Below are 17,075 nucleotides of genomic sequence, written 5' to 3'. Positions count from 1 at the left end.
ATGCCTGATAAAGAGTAGGTGCTTAGTAAATTTTTGGTTGATTAATTGATTTGATTGATTAATTGATTGATAGGTTAATTCAATTGATTCAAAGTACTACATAATTTCCCAGACACATTTCAATCTACTCTCTTCTCTTTCTGGGTCCAGCTCATTGACTTTATGCAGTGGTGTCTAAGATGCATTGATGTACCAGCTCTGTGGGTTGTCCATCCAATCCTAAATCATATTCTGGATAATATTCATTCTTCTTATACTTTTTTGTATAGTGATTTATGTGAAAATTTTGAGTAATTGTGCATCTCTTGTACAAGGATCTACGATATTCTTGAGTTTGATGTAATCAGCACAATTCATCTACAAACAGTAAAATCAAGAGGACCACATGGCCTATAGATAATCCTTTTTCCTTTTAGGTAATTTTTTTCTTTTCTCAAATTAATTTAATTTTAATTTTCAACAGTCCCTTCCATACATTTTTGAGTTTTAAATTTTTCTCTGCCTCTCTCTCTCCTCCCTCCCTAAGATGGTATGCAATCTGATATAGGTTCTACATATACATTCCTATTAAACATATTTTCACATTAATCACGTTGTAAGGAAGAATTAGAACCAATAGGAAGAACCATAAGAAAGAGGAAACAAAACAGAAGGAAAAAAAAAGCAAATAGTGTGCTTCGATCTGCATTCAAACTCCATAGTTCTTTCTCTCGATGTTAATGGTATTTTCCATCATGAGACTTTTGGAGGTGTTAGACAATCTTTATGACAATGCTAAACACCTTTGACAGCTCATGTCTCATCTCTATTTCCTGCTTGAAAATAATAATCAGAGAGTTTTCAAATAACTTGTTTTCTCTTTCAAGGAGTCTCATATAATTATGCATGACACATACATGGGAGATACATTGGTGGGGGAGAGTCTTGAAGACACCATGTTGCTCTACTGAGTCAAATGCTTCTTTTTAAAGTCAATAAACAATAAGCATAATGGAAATCTGTATTCTCTATCCAGGGTTGGGGAACCTGTGCCCTTAAAGCCATGTGTAACCTTAGTTAACTTTAAAATTAACAAATAGTTTTCATTTTTTGAAATTATTAAGTATACAGTAGTTAGATTTTTACAAAATAATGTACATTTTTAAATGTATCTAATTGAAGTTTCTTGAATGTGGCCTTATTTGATTACAGCTAAATTTTCAATATGAAAAGGTTCCCTGCTTCTGCTCTACATCTTGCAGTCAACTGTGTGACTATAAAGATGTTGTCTGCTGTAGAATATGGTATGTGAAAGCCTGCCTTTTTCCTTCTTATACCTTCATCAATGATTTGTCAATGGCTGTGTAAATTATTCTCATAAAAATCTTGTGGAAATGGGAAATAAAACAAATGGATTGATAGTTATTGATATATCCTTTGTTGCTTTTGGGGGGCTAATAATAAAGTCCATGTACTAGGCAGTTGTGCCTGCTTCATTGATTCCCTGTGCCATTCCCCACAATGGCTGTTCCAAATCTTTTATTTCAAGTGTCCCCTATCAAATCTCCCCCACCTCCAGAGCTGAACACTTTGTCTCAGACTATACTGAGAAAGTAGAGACAATGCACATGAACTTTCCTTTCACTTTTCTCCATGCCCAAGCCCCCTGAAATTATCCTTCCATACTCTTCTTATTTACTCTAGTCTCTGATGAAGAGGTGGCTCTTCTAGCTAAGACCAATCCCTCTATATATACACCCTTGTTCCCATTCTTCCTGCAGATTACCTCCACAGTCATCTCCCAGGTCTCCTCATCATTTAAAAAGAACTGTCACTTAATTCTACCAGCCACTCTAGTTATCATCCTACCTTTTTCTTTCACAGACTCCCAAAGAAAGCTGTCTATGACTCATTGCCTTCACTTCGCCTCCTTTCACTCAGTTCTTAGGTTCTCTGAAATCTGGCTTCCAACCTCATCACATAGTTGAAATTTCTCTGTCCAAATTTATCAATGATATTTCAACAACCTCATCCATCTCTTCTCATTATCTTTCCTCTCAAACCCATCTCTATTCCAAACTTTCCTAATTCTGTCAAGGACACCATTATCCTAAAAGTCACACAGGTTTGTAACATTGAGTAACCTTTGATTCCTCAATCACCACATATATCACATTGGATCATTTATCAAATCTTGTGAACTCTACATCCAGAACTTCTTCCACATCAGTCTTCTTCACCACTCACCTGGCCATCACCTAATTCAGGCTTTTGCTGCCACCTGCCTCGACTATTACAATTGCTTCCAATTGGTTTCCCTGTCTCAAGTCTCTTCTCTCCCCAATCTGGGGAGAGTGTCTGGCTGAATTTTCTTTTTAAACAGTAATATTTCTTGGTAGTATTGTTTGACTGCAAGTCTTAGGAAGATTTTGAAGATCACCGGGCAGAATAAGGTACCAGACACTGAGGTCCTTTCTTAAGCTAAACTGCCAAGCATTCAAATCCAGCTTCAGAGAGCTCAATGATGGGCTGGCTACATTGTTTGAATGCAATATGTACACTTGCCAAAAAGAATGGGGGGTGGGGTGGATCAAGGAGGGGAAGGAAGGGAGGAAGGAAGGAAGGAAGGGAGGGAGGGAGGGAGGAAGGGAGGAGCAGCATTAGCAGTGGTATGGTGTGTGGTCCTAATGGAGGCACTACTGGTTTGGGCAGGGTTGTCACACCATTTTATTCATCCTCCCCACCCTTGTATATGCGGAACTATTGTGCTTACTATCTCACACCCTGCCAACTCTGTAGGAGTGGTTTTTTTTTCTTTTTAAGTGGAGATGGAAAACAGTGGGAAGGAAAATTTCCAATTTTGTGGGTGTGAGGAGGAACATCCAAAGTACTTTAAGTTACATTTCTCTGAGTGAAGCTAGACTGTGTGCTAGCTTGCATGCTTCTTAGCCTGATGCTTTTAGCAATGCTGTCAGACTCCTTCAACAAGGACCAAAATGCCATAAAAGTCAGCTACCATACTGATAATAAATTATTTAACTTGAAAAGACTATAAGCCAAGACTAAAGTAGAGGGAGAGTTGGTACACGATTGTTTGTTTGCAGATGATGGTGCACTTCAATGCAGCCTCTGAAGCTGAGATGCAACAAAGTATGGATCAATTCTCTGCTGCTTTTGCTGACTTTGGCTTGAGAAACAACATCAAGAAGGCACACGTTCCCTACCAGCCAACACCACACCATCCATACAGTTACAGCAAATGGAGAATTTTGAATACTGTGGAAAAATTCACTTACCTTGGCAGTATATTTTCCAGAAATGTCCACATTGATGATGTGGTTGATGCATACATTGTCAGAGCTAGCTCAGTGTTTGGGAGGCTCTGACCGAAAGTGTGTGACAGAATAGGCGTTAGACTGCCTACCACACTGAAGGTCTACAGAACCATGGTGCTGATCTCATTGTTGTATGTCTGTGAAAGCTGGATAGTTTACCAGCACTATGCTAGGAAACTGAATCACTTCCACTTGAATTGTATTAGGAAGATTCTGAAGATCACCTGAGAATATAAAGTACCAGTTGCTGAGGTCTTTTCTTTTCTTTCTTTTTTTTTTTTGTCACAGACATTTTTATTGACAGACCATTAGAAAAATAATCATGGTACAAACCTTTAGTTCATTCTTCTTATAAGCCTGTTGATCTGGTCTTCCCTGTTAGCAGCATCTCCACCTTCCACAAAATGTGTAGTGTTTTTCTTCATTCCACCTTGTGGAGAAGATCATTTGAAGGGCCACAGGAAGTTGTTGGCAGCCTTGAAGTGCTTGCCAACAGTGTAGATCTCATGGATCAAGTCCTCCATGAAGATAATTCCATATTTACCAAGAGATTTTGCAATAAGGGCATTATCCATCAGAGCAATTCTCTGTTTCTTGATCTTGCTATAACCACATTTGTAAATCAGATCATTCACAGACTTCAGGTTTGGGTAACCCCACGCAATGTATGGTTCCACATTCCTCAGCATGTTAATCAAAGCCTTATTAAGCTAACAAAAATGCCATTGAAGATTTGTTGAAGACAAAGAATCTGCAAAACTTTTTGGACCTTTGAGCTAACATCATTGATACCTCTGTTTCTGATCACAAAAGCTAATTTGGGTTCAGCAGGTACATAGTAGTTGCCAACTTTGTATGCCATTCTAGCCAGCTGAATTTCACTTCTGTACATCTGTCTTTACTCCTTATGGTAGGTTTTAGCTTTTTCATAGATAACTTTCCTCCATATTTTATGGAACTTTTTTACAGCCATCTTCTTCTTCAGGCATTTGACCTTCAGTATTGCAAAAGCCTCTTGCTTTTTCAGAAGGGATCTTTTCTTCTATGCCCAACATCATTCCAAATGGAAAAAGAGCACTGAGGTCCTTTCTTGAGCTGAACTGCCAAACATCCAAACTTTGCGGTAGAGAGTGCAACTCCAAATGAGCTAGCCATGTTCTTCAAATGCCGAACCTACCTTTACCTAAAAGAGTATTTTATGGAGAGCTCACATAAAGCAAGTATTCACATGGAGATCAGAAGAAGTGATGCAAGGACATTCTCAAGGTCTCTCTGAAGAACTTTGGAATTGATTATGTGACATGGGAGACACTGGCACAGGACCACACAGCATGGTGTGCCAGCATCAAGAAGGGGCTGTATTCTATGAGCAAAGCAGAATCATAGTAGCTCAAAAGAAATATGAGATTCACATTTAGAGACTGGAGATTTAGATTTAGAGACATCTCCACTCCAAATGTTTGTGTGGATTTTTGTGCCCAACCTGTGGTAGAGCTTTCTGAGCTCATATAGGCCTGATCAGCAACAGCTGGACACACTGTACTGTGACTCTAACATAGTGATGACATTTTGATCCTCTTAGAGAATGAAGGACAACCACTACCACTAGCTGAATCTTTGGCAAAATCTTTAAATTTGAAGTCTGTGGATCCTGGTTCTGCACTTACTACTTGTGTGACCTTGAGCAAATTAACCTCTCCAGGCCTCAGTTTCCTCAACTGCAACATCAAGAGTTTAGGCTAAATGACCTCAGAGATCTCTATCATCCTACTATTCTGATTTAGGCACTAAGTCCCCAGCCAAACTGTTAACTATCAGGATGAGGAATTAGGTGAAATAAGGCTGGAAAGAGAAGTGGGGGAAAGACTGTGGAGGACTTTAAAACCAAAGACTTTCTATTTTATGCTACATGCTATTGGGAACCACCAAAGGTTCTTAAGAAGTAAGGTGCCACAATCAGGGGCACCTTAGGAAGGCTATTTTGGCAGCTGTATAAAGGGTACTTTTAAGCAGAGTCAAGAGAAGCAGGGAGATCCCAACAGTCCAGGTGAGAGAGCATGAGGGCCTGAAGAAGAGTGGTGGTTATGGAAGTAGAGGGAAGAAGCAATATGTAAGACATATTATAGAGGCAGAATCAGCATGATTTGTGACTGATTGGAGAGACACAGAGACATATGTAGAAATAGAGACAATGAGGCAGACATGGACATAGACAGTGATATAAAGAGAGAAATGTACACAGATAGAGAGAGATAGATTCAGGCAGAGACATAGACAGTGGTGGAAAGACATAGAGAAACAGATAGAGAGGGGAAAGAGTGGAAGAATAAAAGAGAAGAGTCAAGGATGACTCTGAGTTTGTGAACCTTGGGGTCTGGGAGCAACTGAAATGGGGAAGTCTGGAAAAAGGAGAGCAGGGTGGGCTGGGCTGAGTTTTTCTAGAGAATAATTATACGGCTCTCATTGTCTGTCTACTTGGACCAGGTAGGGCCTCAAGACCTTTCTTGGGTTGGGTCTTCCCCTTTTCTGGGGCCATTCTATCCTACCAATAAGTCACCAAAAGCAACACTCTCTCAGATCCATCAGAACTCCTATCAGTGTGAAGAATGATCAGAGCACAAGACTACATATGGTTGCTCACTCACATGGGTAGAATAACCAAACTACCACAAATCATTATGGGACCTATTTTATGCTCTTCCATATGAAGGGTTCCCTGTAGGAATCTGATGCGAGAGGGAAAAGAGTTAGAAATAGAGCAAACCTGATTCTATCTCTCTAAGAGTGTCCAGGCTAAGAGGAGACTCAAGAATCACAAAAGTGGCCCTCCTTTGCAAGCACCAGAATTCCCAGAATTCTCAGCACTGAATGTTTTGAAGAGGAACTCTGGGACCCTGAGTAAGTAGTTGAATGGATTGTTTTGTGGGGTATTCTGAGAAGAAGGTGGAAGAAGAGAGGGAGAAGTGGAGCTCAAGAGGAGTAGATGCATCCAATTTCTCCTGGGGGGATTCATATTTAAATGACTCCAGTTATATCATCAAAACTACCTGAATTGTCTCACCTGCTTTGATGTCTGTTACCTTAACTGCACAATCTTTGAAACCCTTCACAGTCCTGCATGATTTTCTTTAAAATGTCATTTTCCTTATAATTTAGGTCTGTCTCTAACATTAGGAGAGCTTTATGATTTCCTGGCACCAAAGCACACCATTGTTTCAACTCTCATATCCTTTACGAATTGTACCATGTGTGATAATCACCTATACAAGATTTTCAGCAATAAAATTGCTCACTATTACAGCCAGCCAAGTTCTATGTAATTAATTAACTTTACAGAAACAATAATACTCTGTGCAAGCAATATCAAAGCAACAGCATGGACTCAAATCATGGAAACTATCAGTAACTTTTTTCCTGTACTAACATAGCAAATAATTTGGTATACAGCAGGCCTTCAAAACTTGCTTATAAACACATAGCAGTATGTCAACAAAATTCAGCTTTAGACAAATCACATACAAATTTTCTTTAGTAATATCAGTTAAATAATAGCAGAACAAGCTAATGGGAAAAAAACATGAAGCTTTACTAATTTTTTTTTAAAAAAACAGTAATAAATAAGGCTTTCCTGGAATAATAACTGGAAGAACAATTCCAATCTACAAATAGGAAATGAAACAAAATTATTTGGACCTCAAAAGAAAAGTCTACCAGAAACACAACCAAAAGTGATTTTTACAGTGGGAGGTGACATGCCCTTTGGATTCAAAATAACAAGAGTAAAATATATAAAACTGATAAGTGCTAAAAAATAAACAACTATAAACAAACAAACAGAAAACAGTAGAACTCATAAATAGTCTTGTTGGGGGCAGGAATCGGGAAGGGAAGCCAATTACAATTATATCGGTGTATAATCACATGAGCAAACCGGAATTCAGAAAATCAACCAGAACAAAAAATTCCTGCCAGCCTTACAGCAAAGACAGAAAATCCTGATGCAAGAACCAGTTTCAATTCAAATCACTGCTGAAATTCCAAGGCTAAAGACAGTAGGAGACTCAATCTAAAAAGAAGTGGAGGAGAGGAGGAGGAAATCAAGTCCCAGAGATCAGCCCCGCATATATCATGGGGTTTAGTTCCAGCAGGAGAGTCCACAAGGTGCTCACTCTCCTTTATTCCCCCTTTTCTATCTTTGGCTACTGGGATTATGTATACAGAATACTTGCATAGAGGCTGTCAATGGGGAATTTGGGTTTGATTTGGTCTTTATTTCTCCTGCTTATAACCTTTCATGAGGTTAGTCACAGTCAGCCCCACAGGGTTGGAAAATTCTTTGAAGGCATCCCACTATTTGACAGTTGGGTCCCCGTTTGAGCCTAACTGCCGCCCTGCATGTGAAGGGAGTATTGCATTTTTTCCAGACAAGTTCTAGCTCCCAGACTCTCCAGGGCCAGTGTCCCAAGTAATCACATAACCAAAGTTAGTAGGCTAAACTCCTTTCATGTATCAGGGAGGATGAATTTTAACACAAAGTGCAGAGGGAACAGAATACTCAATAAGGGAAGGAATTGATCAGCAAAGAAGAAATAGGACAGCTAGTGACTTCTTGACCACAAAGGGCAGGAAAGGGCTTCCTGCTTAGACACCAGAGATGGGAAAGTTCATCAGCAGCTTGCCCCTGTGCTCCAGGAAGGAAGGAAGTCACCTCTGATTCATTCCACAGCACAGAAATCCCTCACCCAGGTGCACCTGCCCACCCTGTAGTTCTCATGATCTATCTGGATGCAAGTACCTGGGAGGAAATGTCAGGCATATCCACCCTGCCTCCCCTAGGTCTTTCCCTCAAGATGAAAAGCTCCTGTCTCTAACCTATTTCTTCCTATAATGCTACATGAACTAATGCCATCCATATCCCATCCCCAAAATCCACCTTCAAGAGTTTCACTACAAAGCATCAATTGCTGTGAATGCTAAAAATGAGAGAGAGGGAGAGATATTTATCTTTATCATTTTTCTTTATCATTAAGCACTGATTATGTGCCTTGAGTGCTCCAAAGGCTTTCAAAGTGAGGGGATCAGTGAATAACCTGGAAACTTCGGAAAGGAGACAGGACTGAAAGAGGAGGTGAGATATGGAAAAATAGAGGAGTAGGCTAATTTGTACTAGGTGGGCTAGGACATACACGAGGACAACCCATATCACTGAAATAGGAGTGGATTCCCAAGATTGCCCCCAGAGGCTGGTGAGGTCTTCCTCATTTCTATGCCTGCACTTTGAGAAAGGCTGCCCCAAAATTGACAGAGGTGCCAGTTAGAAATCTTTCCCAGATGTGGCCATTGCATTTTCAGGAGGGCCAGTGTATAATCCAGGCCAGGGGTGAGGAAACTGCGGCCTTAAGGCTGCATGTGGCCTTAGTTAACTTTAAAATTAACAAATAGTTTTCATTTTTTGAAGGTATTAAATACATAGTAGTCACAAATATATGTACAAAAATATGTACATTCAGAAAATAATTTTTTTACAAAATATTGTACATTTTTAAGTATATCTAATTGAAGTTTCTTAAATGTGGTCTTATTTGATTACAGATAAATTGATAACATGAAAAAGTTCTCCACCCCTGATCCAGGCAATATGTTGTGAAGGAAAATGCAGTTTAACATTAAAGTCCTTCATAACCTAGCCCGCTTCTACCTTTCCAGTTTTCTTACACCTTATTCTTCTACACAAATTCTTCAATCCTATAATTCCTCCTATATCTAACTAGTTCCTTCTATGTGTAATTTGGCTCCTGTCTATGAGGCAGATTTATAAAATACAGTCCTGCATTCATAGTGATTCTGCACTTAGAAGGGTAGTCATGAAATGGCTCATGCTTATGCTCCTAATTAGAGAGCAAAACTCTTTGATGCTGTGGGGTGAAGGGCGGCAGTAGGAAGGAAGCAGTGAGCTCCCACCCTGAGCTTTAAAGGTCCCTCTCTTCTATGTGGCTCCCATTATGCCCTCATACCACAAACAAAGTAACACCCAGCATCATAAGGACAGGATCCACCACATGTGATTGTGGGAGATAATGTGAAATTCAGGAAACATATTCTTTAACAGAATAAATTTGAGAAAACACAAATGAAAGAAAGGCTGGGACAGGGGAGGCTCACTGCTACTACTATAAAACTAACAGTCAGGTTCACCTCCCATCTTGTCCATTTAAATAGAGACCATGTTTCATGTTTTCACAAAAAGAAATTGCATAGCACAGACGTGGCAGGCACTCACTACTCTTGCCCCCTTCTATACTGCTGCCCTGGGGCCACTGCCACCTCTCCCTTCTTTTCTTCTTGTCTTTGAGGATCTCCCAAACTCCCACCAAAGCAACTGATGAAAAAAACTCTGCCCCTTCCTCATCCTCTCTTCCCAAACTGGAAAGAACTACAAAGGACAGGGGGAGTTGTGGCCAGCCAATCATTTTCCAGGGGTTGTAACATATACAAATGTGACTCTTAAAAAAATGACGCTATGAATCCATTTCCTACTATTTATAAGCTAAAACAGAGATCGTTGGACACAGTGTGAAAGAAGTCGAAGCCCTGAGGCATCACACAGGCACTTCCACAGCTCACCCTCCAGTCTCTCAGTTGGGCTCCCATGTTAATACCAAGAAGTCCTTGTCTTCTCTGCAACAGTGGTCTCCAAATGAGGATGCAAGCACCCAAGGGAGTAGGCAAGAACCAGTGCTTTGGGTTGTGGGAAGAAGCTGAGACCTGAGGAGAGCAGCTCAGCTGCCCTGAGCACTCTTCGACTCTGCCTGCCTCCACCTGCTCTCTTCCTTGCTGCTTCACTGGGCTTGTCTGTCAACTCACCCTCAAAAGAAGAAGAGCTCGGGCCAGGCACAGGAAGGGCGGCAACAAGGAGAAGCCAAAGGCAATGGGCACAGTAGGGGCCGAGTGGGAGCAGCGGCAACTAGCAAGAGGCAAGAGGTGCTGGAACTTACTGCTCCCCGTGGACTTAATCATCAAGTAATAATTAAGAAACATTTGTAAAGTGCCTACTATGTGCCAGGCACTGTAAGCTTACACTCTAATGAGGGAGACAAAATGCAAACAAATATATATATAAAGCAAATTATATACAGAATAAATAGAAAGTAGTTAACAGAGGAAAGGCTCAAGAATTAAGAGGGGCTGGGGAAGTTTTGCTGAAGAAGGGGAACGTGAGTGATGCATTATCTTGTTTGTGGAACATCCAGGAGGTGAAGATCACAAGATCAAGAGTACATGTGAGAAAGTGAGGTATAAGAAAACTGGAAAAGTAGAAGGGGGTGAGGTTGTGAAGGATTTTGAATGCCAAACAGAACATTGTAGTTTTGCTTCTAGAGGCCATAGAGAGCCCTTGGAGTTTAATGAGTGGGGGTGGGGTGGGGGTGACATGATCAGATGCTTTGGGAAAATCACTTTAATGGGGGCAGCTAGGGGGCGCAGTGGGTAGAGCATCTTCCCTGGATTCAGGAGGAGCTGAGTTCAAGTGTGGCCTCAGACACATAACACTTACTAGCTGTGTGACCCTGGGCAAGTCACTTAACCCCATTGCCTAGCCAACAAATAAATAAATAAATAGACAAACGAGTGAATGAGTAAAAGTGAATGAGTGAATGAATGCATGAATAAATAAATAAATAAACAGATGAATAGATAAATCAATAAATAATCACTTTAATGACCAAATGGATGATAAATTGGAGTGGGGAGAGATTTGAGGCAGGCAGATCCACCAGCAGGCTATTGCAATAACCCAGGCATGGAGCTCATGTAGCCAGGCATAAAATGTTTTTTTACACATAGAAGTATGGGGCCAAAAACAAATTGGAGAGCCCTGCTCTGGAGAGCTGCAAGTCATTGGAGAGCAGTCCCAGACCTGTTTAAGAAGAAAGGTAAGGTCCTGTTCATTCGGAAGGCATGAAGGGTCCTACTGAACATGGAATCTTGATACCCTAGGGGCATCTCCAGTGCATATGCTGTGGAATAAGACCCTTGAAATTCCTGGCCCCCAAGACTTTTCTCCTCAGCAGGTACAGACTGCTACATCCTAAACAAGATTCTGAGAGAATTGAGGGCGTAGCACAGCAAGTGGTTAATTGTGGGGATTGAATGAACCACACTGACTCCATCTTGTGATCCAGTTCTGGTGCTAGCTCAGTTCCTTTTCTGTTGAATTATGAGTCTAGTCCACCTTCTAGCTTGTGAGAGAATTTTATTCAATTGTGTGTACCTGTCACAGACACTGACCTCTGATTTTTTCGCAGACAATGTCTTATGAACCCATACAACGCTGTTACAGTTACTGAGTTTCCTGAATCAGAGATCCCGGCCCTCCCTGCTCCACTGAGACACTGAGCAACTATATGGCTGTCATCCACTCTACACTAGTAGTTGGGAAGATCAGGAATGGCTAGAAGATGTGTTTGTGCTACATCTTAAAGAAGAGAGGGAGTCAATGAGGCAAAGGTTAGGAATAGGTGCATTTCAGGCACGGGTGATGATCTATGCAAAGACATGGAAGTGGCAGATGATGTGTTTTGTATGAGGAACAGAGAGAAGAGTGATTTGACTCTATTTCAGAGTTGGAGAGGAGAACAGCACAGGGAAAGGCTGGAAAGATAGGTTGGAGCCAATTGCACAGGGCTTTAAAAAGAATGTTTTTATGTTATCTTAGAGCTACTAGAAAGTCACTGGAATTAGCTGAATAGGACAGACACATAGTCAACTCTGCATTAAAAAAAATTATTCTGGCAGCTAGGTAGCAAAGTGGAGAGACAGCTGGACTGGCATCAGGAAGACCTGAGTTCAATTCCAACTTCAGACAATTACTATCTGTATGACCTTGGACAAATCACTTGACCCTTATCTTCCTCATTTTTCTTACCTATAAAATGTGGATAATATTAGCAGCTACCTCACAGGGCTGTTGTGATAAAAAAAAAAAAGCCTATAAAGTGCTTAGTACGGTTCCTGACACATATTGGGCACCATATAAATGCTTATTCCCCTCTTTCCTAGTAATGTGTATGATATATTAGAATGATTAGAGACTTGAGGCAGGGAGACCAGTTACGGATTTGTTGCAATAATCTAGGCAAGAGGTAGGTGAAAATGGCATAAAATAAGGCGGCAGCTGTGTGAATGGAGAAAAAAGGTTCTGATGTAAGAGATAGTGAATATAGTTGAACACAATTGTCATATCTACCTCCCACTCCAAGTCTATTTTCTCTTCTACAGGCCGAACACCCCCAATTCCTTACATTGTTATTCAAATAGTATGGTCTCAAGACCCTTCAGAAGGTTAATTTCCTTCCTTGGGTCCCTCTCTAACTTATCAGTGTCCTTTCTAACCTGAACAAAATACTTCAGTTGTGGTCTGATCAAGGAAGCTCCTGGATATGATGTCTCTCAATGTAACTCAAGATCAAATGAACTATTATGGTGCCACGAGACATTGTTAACTCATGTTGAGCTTGCAGTCCACTAAAACTACCATTTTTTTTCAGTCAAATGCCATCTAACCATACCTCCATATTCTGTATGAAGTTGAAGTTGATTCTTTGAACCCATATATGGAAGAACTTACATTTATCTCTGTTATTTTACATTTGTTGCTATGAACATTCTTATTACTAGATTCATCCTAATTCTCTACTTCAGGGGTTCTCAAATATTTTTGTCTCAGCACCTCTTTTATTGTTGCTGTTATACTCTTAAAAATTATTGTTGTTCAGTCATTTTGGTAATGTCTGAGTCTTCATGGCCCCATTTGGGTTTTTCTTGCCAAAGATACTGGAGCGATTTACCATTTCCTTCTCCAGTTCATTTCTTCAGATGAAGAAACTGAGGCAAACAGGGTTAAATGACTTCCCCAGGGTGACAGAGCCAGTAAGTGTCTCAGGCCAGATTTGAACTTGGTCTTCCTGACTGACTCTAGGTCTGGTGCTCTATCCACCTTGCCACTTAGCTGCCCTTAAAAGTTATTGAGGGCTACACAAAAAGCTTTCGTTTTGACCATTTTGATGTTGATATTGTATCAATAGTTTGATGTTGACCATATTAAAAATTAGAATGCCATTATTATTATGAAAATAGTTTTGACCTATCAGACCCCTTGAAAGTGTTGCAGAGACCTCAAGATATCCCCAGACCACACTTTGAGATCCATTGTTCCATCCTGTCTAAGATCTTTTGTAGGCTTAACTCAGACATCTAGTTTATTAACTAAGGTTCCTAGCTTTATGTTGACCAACAAGTGTGTCATTTGTCCCTTTATCTAACCCATTGATAAAGATGTAAGAAAAAAAAGCATAGGACCAAATAGAAATCCTTGGGGCGTTCCTCTAGATCCTTGCATCCAAGCTGTCTTTGGGCGGTAACCATTCTTTGAGTTCTACTACTCAAGCAGTGCCAAATCCGACCAGTTGTACTATTTATTGAGTATCCTACACCTGTTTATCTATTCCACAAGAAAAGCAGAAAGTCCTATATCTTTTTCCCTCCTAAAAATCTACGTAAATTATGTTTTCAGGATTCCCCTGATCTACCAGTTATAGTAACCCTATCAACAAAGGCAGTAAAGCTAGGCTTTGACCTACCCTTGATGAAGCCATAAACACACTGGATGATCACCACTTTGAGTTGTAGATGTTCAATAACCATCTCTCCAATATCTTAGAGTTCTAGAATTTTTCTAGCAATTGATATCAAGATAATTGGCCTGTAGCCGGAAGATCCCATCCTCTTTTTTTTTTTTAAAGGAGGGGAGCACATTTGCCCTTTTCCAAGGTGGAGGTCACTCTCCCATTTTCCAAGTTTGGTTTTTTTTTTTTTTTCAGATATCACTGAGAGTGATTCAGCAAACATGCCGGCTAATTCTTTCAATATCCAAGCATGTGGTTTATCTATAATTTTAATTTATCAAGAGTATTAAAGAATTATTACTAGTATTATTATTTGCTTTTTGGTGAGGCAATGAGTGTTAAGTGACTTGCCCAGAGTCATATAGCTAGTGTCATGTGTCTGAGGCTGGATTTGAACTCAGGTCCTCCTGACTCCAAGGCCAGAGATCTATCCACTGCACCACCTAGCTGCCCATGAATTATTTTAATATCATAGGATTATACAGATTTGGCTATGATGTTCCTGGAAGTTTTCATTTGGGCTTCCTTTCAGGAGATGATGACCACATTCTTTATATTTTCCTATGGCCATCTTGATCTGATGGATCTGGGCAGTTTTCTTTTCATAATTTCTTGAAAAATCATGTCCAGACTCGTTCTAGTCATGTCTTTCAAGAAGTCCACTGATTCTTAAATTATTTCTCATTGCCCTATTTTCTTTTTTTAAATAGTTCAGAGATTTGATTCTATTAGCTTTAATTACAGTGCTTGTCTGTCAAAATGAAAAGTGAAAACAAGTATACAAAACAGTTGATTACTAATTATGTATTGAAAGTAGTAAGAGTTTCCACAACACCAAACAAGCCAGTTCTGAGCTTTTCCCAAGATGAAGTCTAACAGCCCCAGTTTCTTCAGTGGTTATCAAAATACAAAAGTAAAACTCTTTTTTTTCAGCAGCAAATCTGACTCTTGTAGTAATGAGAGGTAGTAAAGGACATTTCACATTTATAGGGGGATTGTTCCAAAATGCAACCAAATACTTCTAGAATGGAATGACTCCCCAAGCTCTCATGCTCAATTTATTTTCTTTCAAAATCTAGACACCATAGAGAGATGCCTGGTGTTCTTGACTGTATTTTTGAAATATCTCCAGTCAAGCATTGGGGCTAACATAGGCTATGCTTACTGTGGAGAGGTTTCAAACAGAAGCACCACACACTTGCCCAAAATTAAAAGGCTAGCTTTTTTGCTGTCCAAATATGTCAGAAAGCTCTTATCAGTGTTTGTAATAAGCCATTTTTATGTCCTTCCAAAGAGTTATTCAAGTATGATGGAGAACTAAAAACCAACCACCAAAATGGATCTCAACATAGATCTCACAAGCCAGCAGGAGTAGCATTCAGCTCTGCTGCTGCACATTAATCACTCAGCAACCCAAGTGTCAATGTGCTTAAAATCCCTTCCCAGTACTAAATGGTGAGTTAATTTTTTACAATAAAAAAAGCTGACTAATATTACATCAGAGTGCCAAAAACTGCCCCCATTGGAAACAAAAACTATTTACGTTAAATAAGAAACCTGTTTTCAGGCCTGTATTTGCCACATTTACAGCATGGTGCAATACGTACTGTGACAAGGGATAGGAAAAAACAGCTTCCAGTACTTGACACCACAAAGAAGCACACTTTGCCACATGAGAATAAAGCAAAGGGTGAATAGGAGGAAATAAGAGGGTGAGAAGGAAAGAGGGAGGAAGAACTTGTGTTACTTCGTTTCTGGTTTTAGAGCTGATTGGATAACCAGTCTAGTCTTTCATAGAGCCCATCCCCATTATTGACACAGGTGGCTTGGATGTACCAGTTTCTGTGATGAAGAGAATGCAGTCCAAGTTCATCTGTGACTTCAGTTACATTCATGGCATTGAGAAGATCCTATTTGTTAGCACACACTAATAAGACAGCTTCTCTAAGCTCATCCTCTGTCAACGTTCTCATCAGTTCTTCTTGGGCCTCATTCACTCATTCTCTGCCATTCCTGTCAACCACAAAAATAAGCCCTTGTCTGTTCTGAAAGTAATGGCACCTAGGGTCAAATCTTGTCCTGCCCACCTACATCCCACACTATGGAGCTAATGCTTTTGTATTCTACAGTTTCTACATTGAAACCTATAGTGGGAATAGTACTTACTATTTCACAACTTCAGTTTGTACAAAATAGTTGTCCTTCTTGCAGCATCCAGACCAACCATTAGAATCCACATTTCTTTTTTTGAAAAGAGCCCCTTGAAGAGATTGGCAAATACATTTCCCATGTTCCAAATGTGATGTGTTAAATGTTGGCAAAATAAACCTCCCCGCTCCTGAGCCTCGGGCTTCCCATTTCCACACCCGAGTGGCTGGTGCTCTCTTTTTTTTATTGGCTCTCCCTCATTTCCCTATCTTTAAGTCAGCTTTTTATTTGAGATGCCTTAATTTTTTCCCCTTTTTTCAGTGTTTTGAATGATTTTTAAAATTTCATGTTGTCTCCTTAGCAATTGTGATTATGTTTGTTTGATTCATTCAAATTTTTAAGAAATTTGTTACATGGTTAACGTTCTATAATTCTTCTACTAAATGTTTAATTTTCCTTCCAAGTCTTTCCTCCAAAGATCTCATTACTCCTCTAGACGTCTCATTTCACTCATAAAAATCAATTCAACTCTTTTCAAAACTGTTTCTCCATCTCTTTCTGGAATTCAGGTTGATCTTCTTTCTTTCTTACTTTCTTCCTTTCTTCCTTCCTTCCTTCCTTCCTTCCTTCCTTCCTTCCTTCCTTCCTTCCTTCCTTCCTTCCTTCCTTCCTTCCTTCCTCTCTTCCTCTCTTCCTTTCTTCTTCCTTTCTTTCTTCCTTTCTTTCTTCCTTTCTTTCTTTCCTTTTAGGCAATTGGGGTTAAGTGACCTGCCCAGTGTCAAGTGTTTGGTCTGAGGCCGGATTTGAACTCAGGTCCTCCTGACTTCAGGGCCAGTGCTCTATCCACTGCGCCACCTAGATGCCCCTAAGTTGACCTTATTTCAATGTTGTATTTTTCTCTGACGCTTTGCTTTTGCATATTTTGAAGGCA

The 17,075-nt window shown here is 40.0% G+C and overlaps 1 protein-coding gene and 2 pseudogenes across 1 annotated transcript in view; all 3 read right to left on the bottom strand.

Moving 5' to 3' along the window:
• The window catches only part of LOC110214275 (butyrophilin-like protein 2), a 45,444-nt gene extending 42,113 nt beyond the window's left edge, over positions 1–3,331 (bottom strand). Inside the window, 1 exon segment of the mRNA XM_078151806.1 lies at positions 3,276–3,331. Within this exon segment, the coding sequence (XP_078007932.1) occupies positions 3,276–3,331 (56 nt within the window).
• Positions 3,332–3,649: 318 nt separating this feature from the next.
• On the bottom strand, positions 3,650–10,331 carry LOC110214276 (large ribosomal subunit protein uL30 pseudogene; annotated as a pseudogene).
• Positions 10,332–15,756: 5,425 nt separating this feature from the next.
• On the bottom strand, positions 15,757–16,286 carry LOC110214388 (ADP-ribosylation factor 1 pseudogene; annotated as a pseudogene).
• Positions 16,287–17,075: the final 789 nt, after the last annotated feature.

The sequence above is a fragment of the Phascolarctos cinereus genome, unplaced genomic scaffold (genome assembly GCF_003287225.1).
Source record: "Phascolarctos cinereus isolate Bilbo 61053 unplaced genomic scaffold, phaCin_HiC Scaffold_4;HRSCAF=312, whole genome shotgun sequence".
NCBI classification, from domain to species: domain Eukaryota; kingdom Metazoa; phylum Chordata; class Mammalia; order Diprotodontia; family Phascolarctidae; genus Phascolarctos; species Phascolarctos cinereus.
The sequence above is the reverse complement of the archived record's forward strand: the minus strand, read 5'-3'. Positions and strand labels throughout refer to the sequence as shown.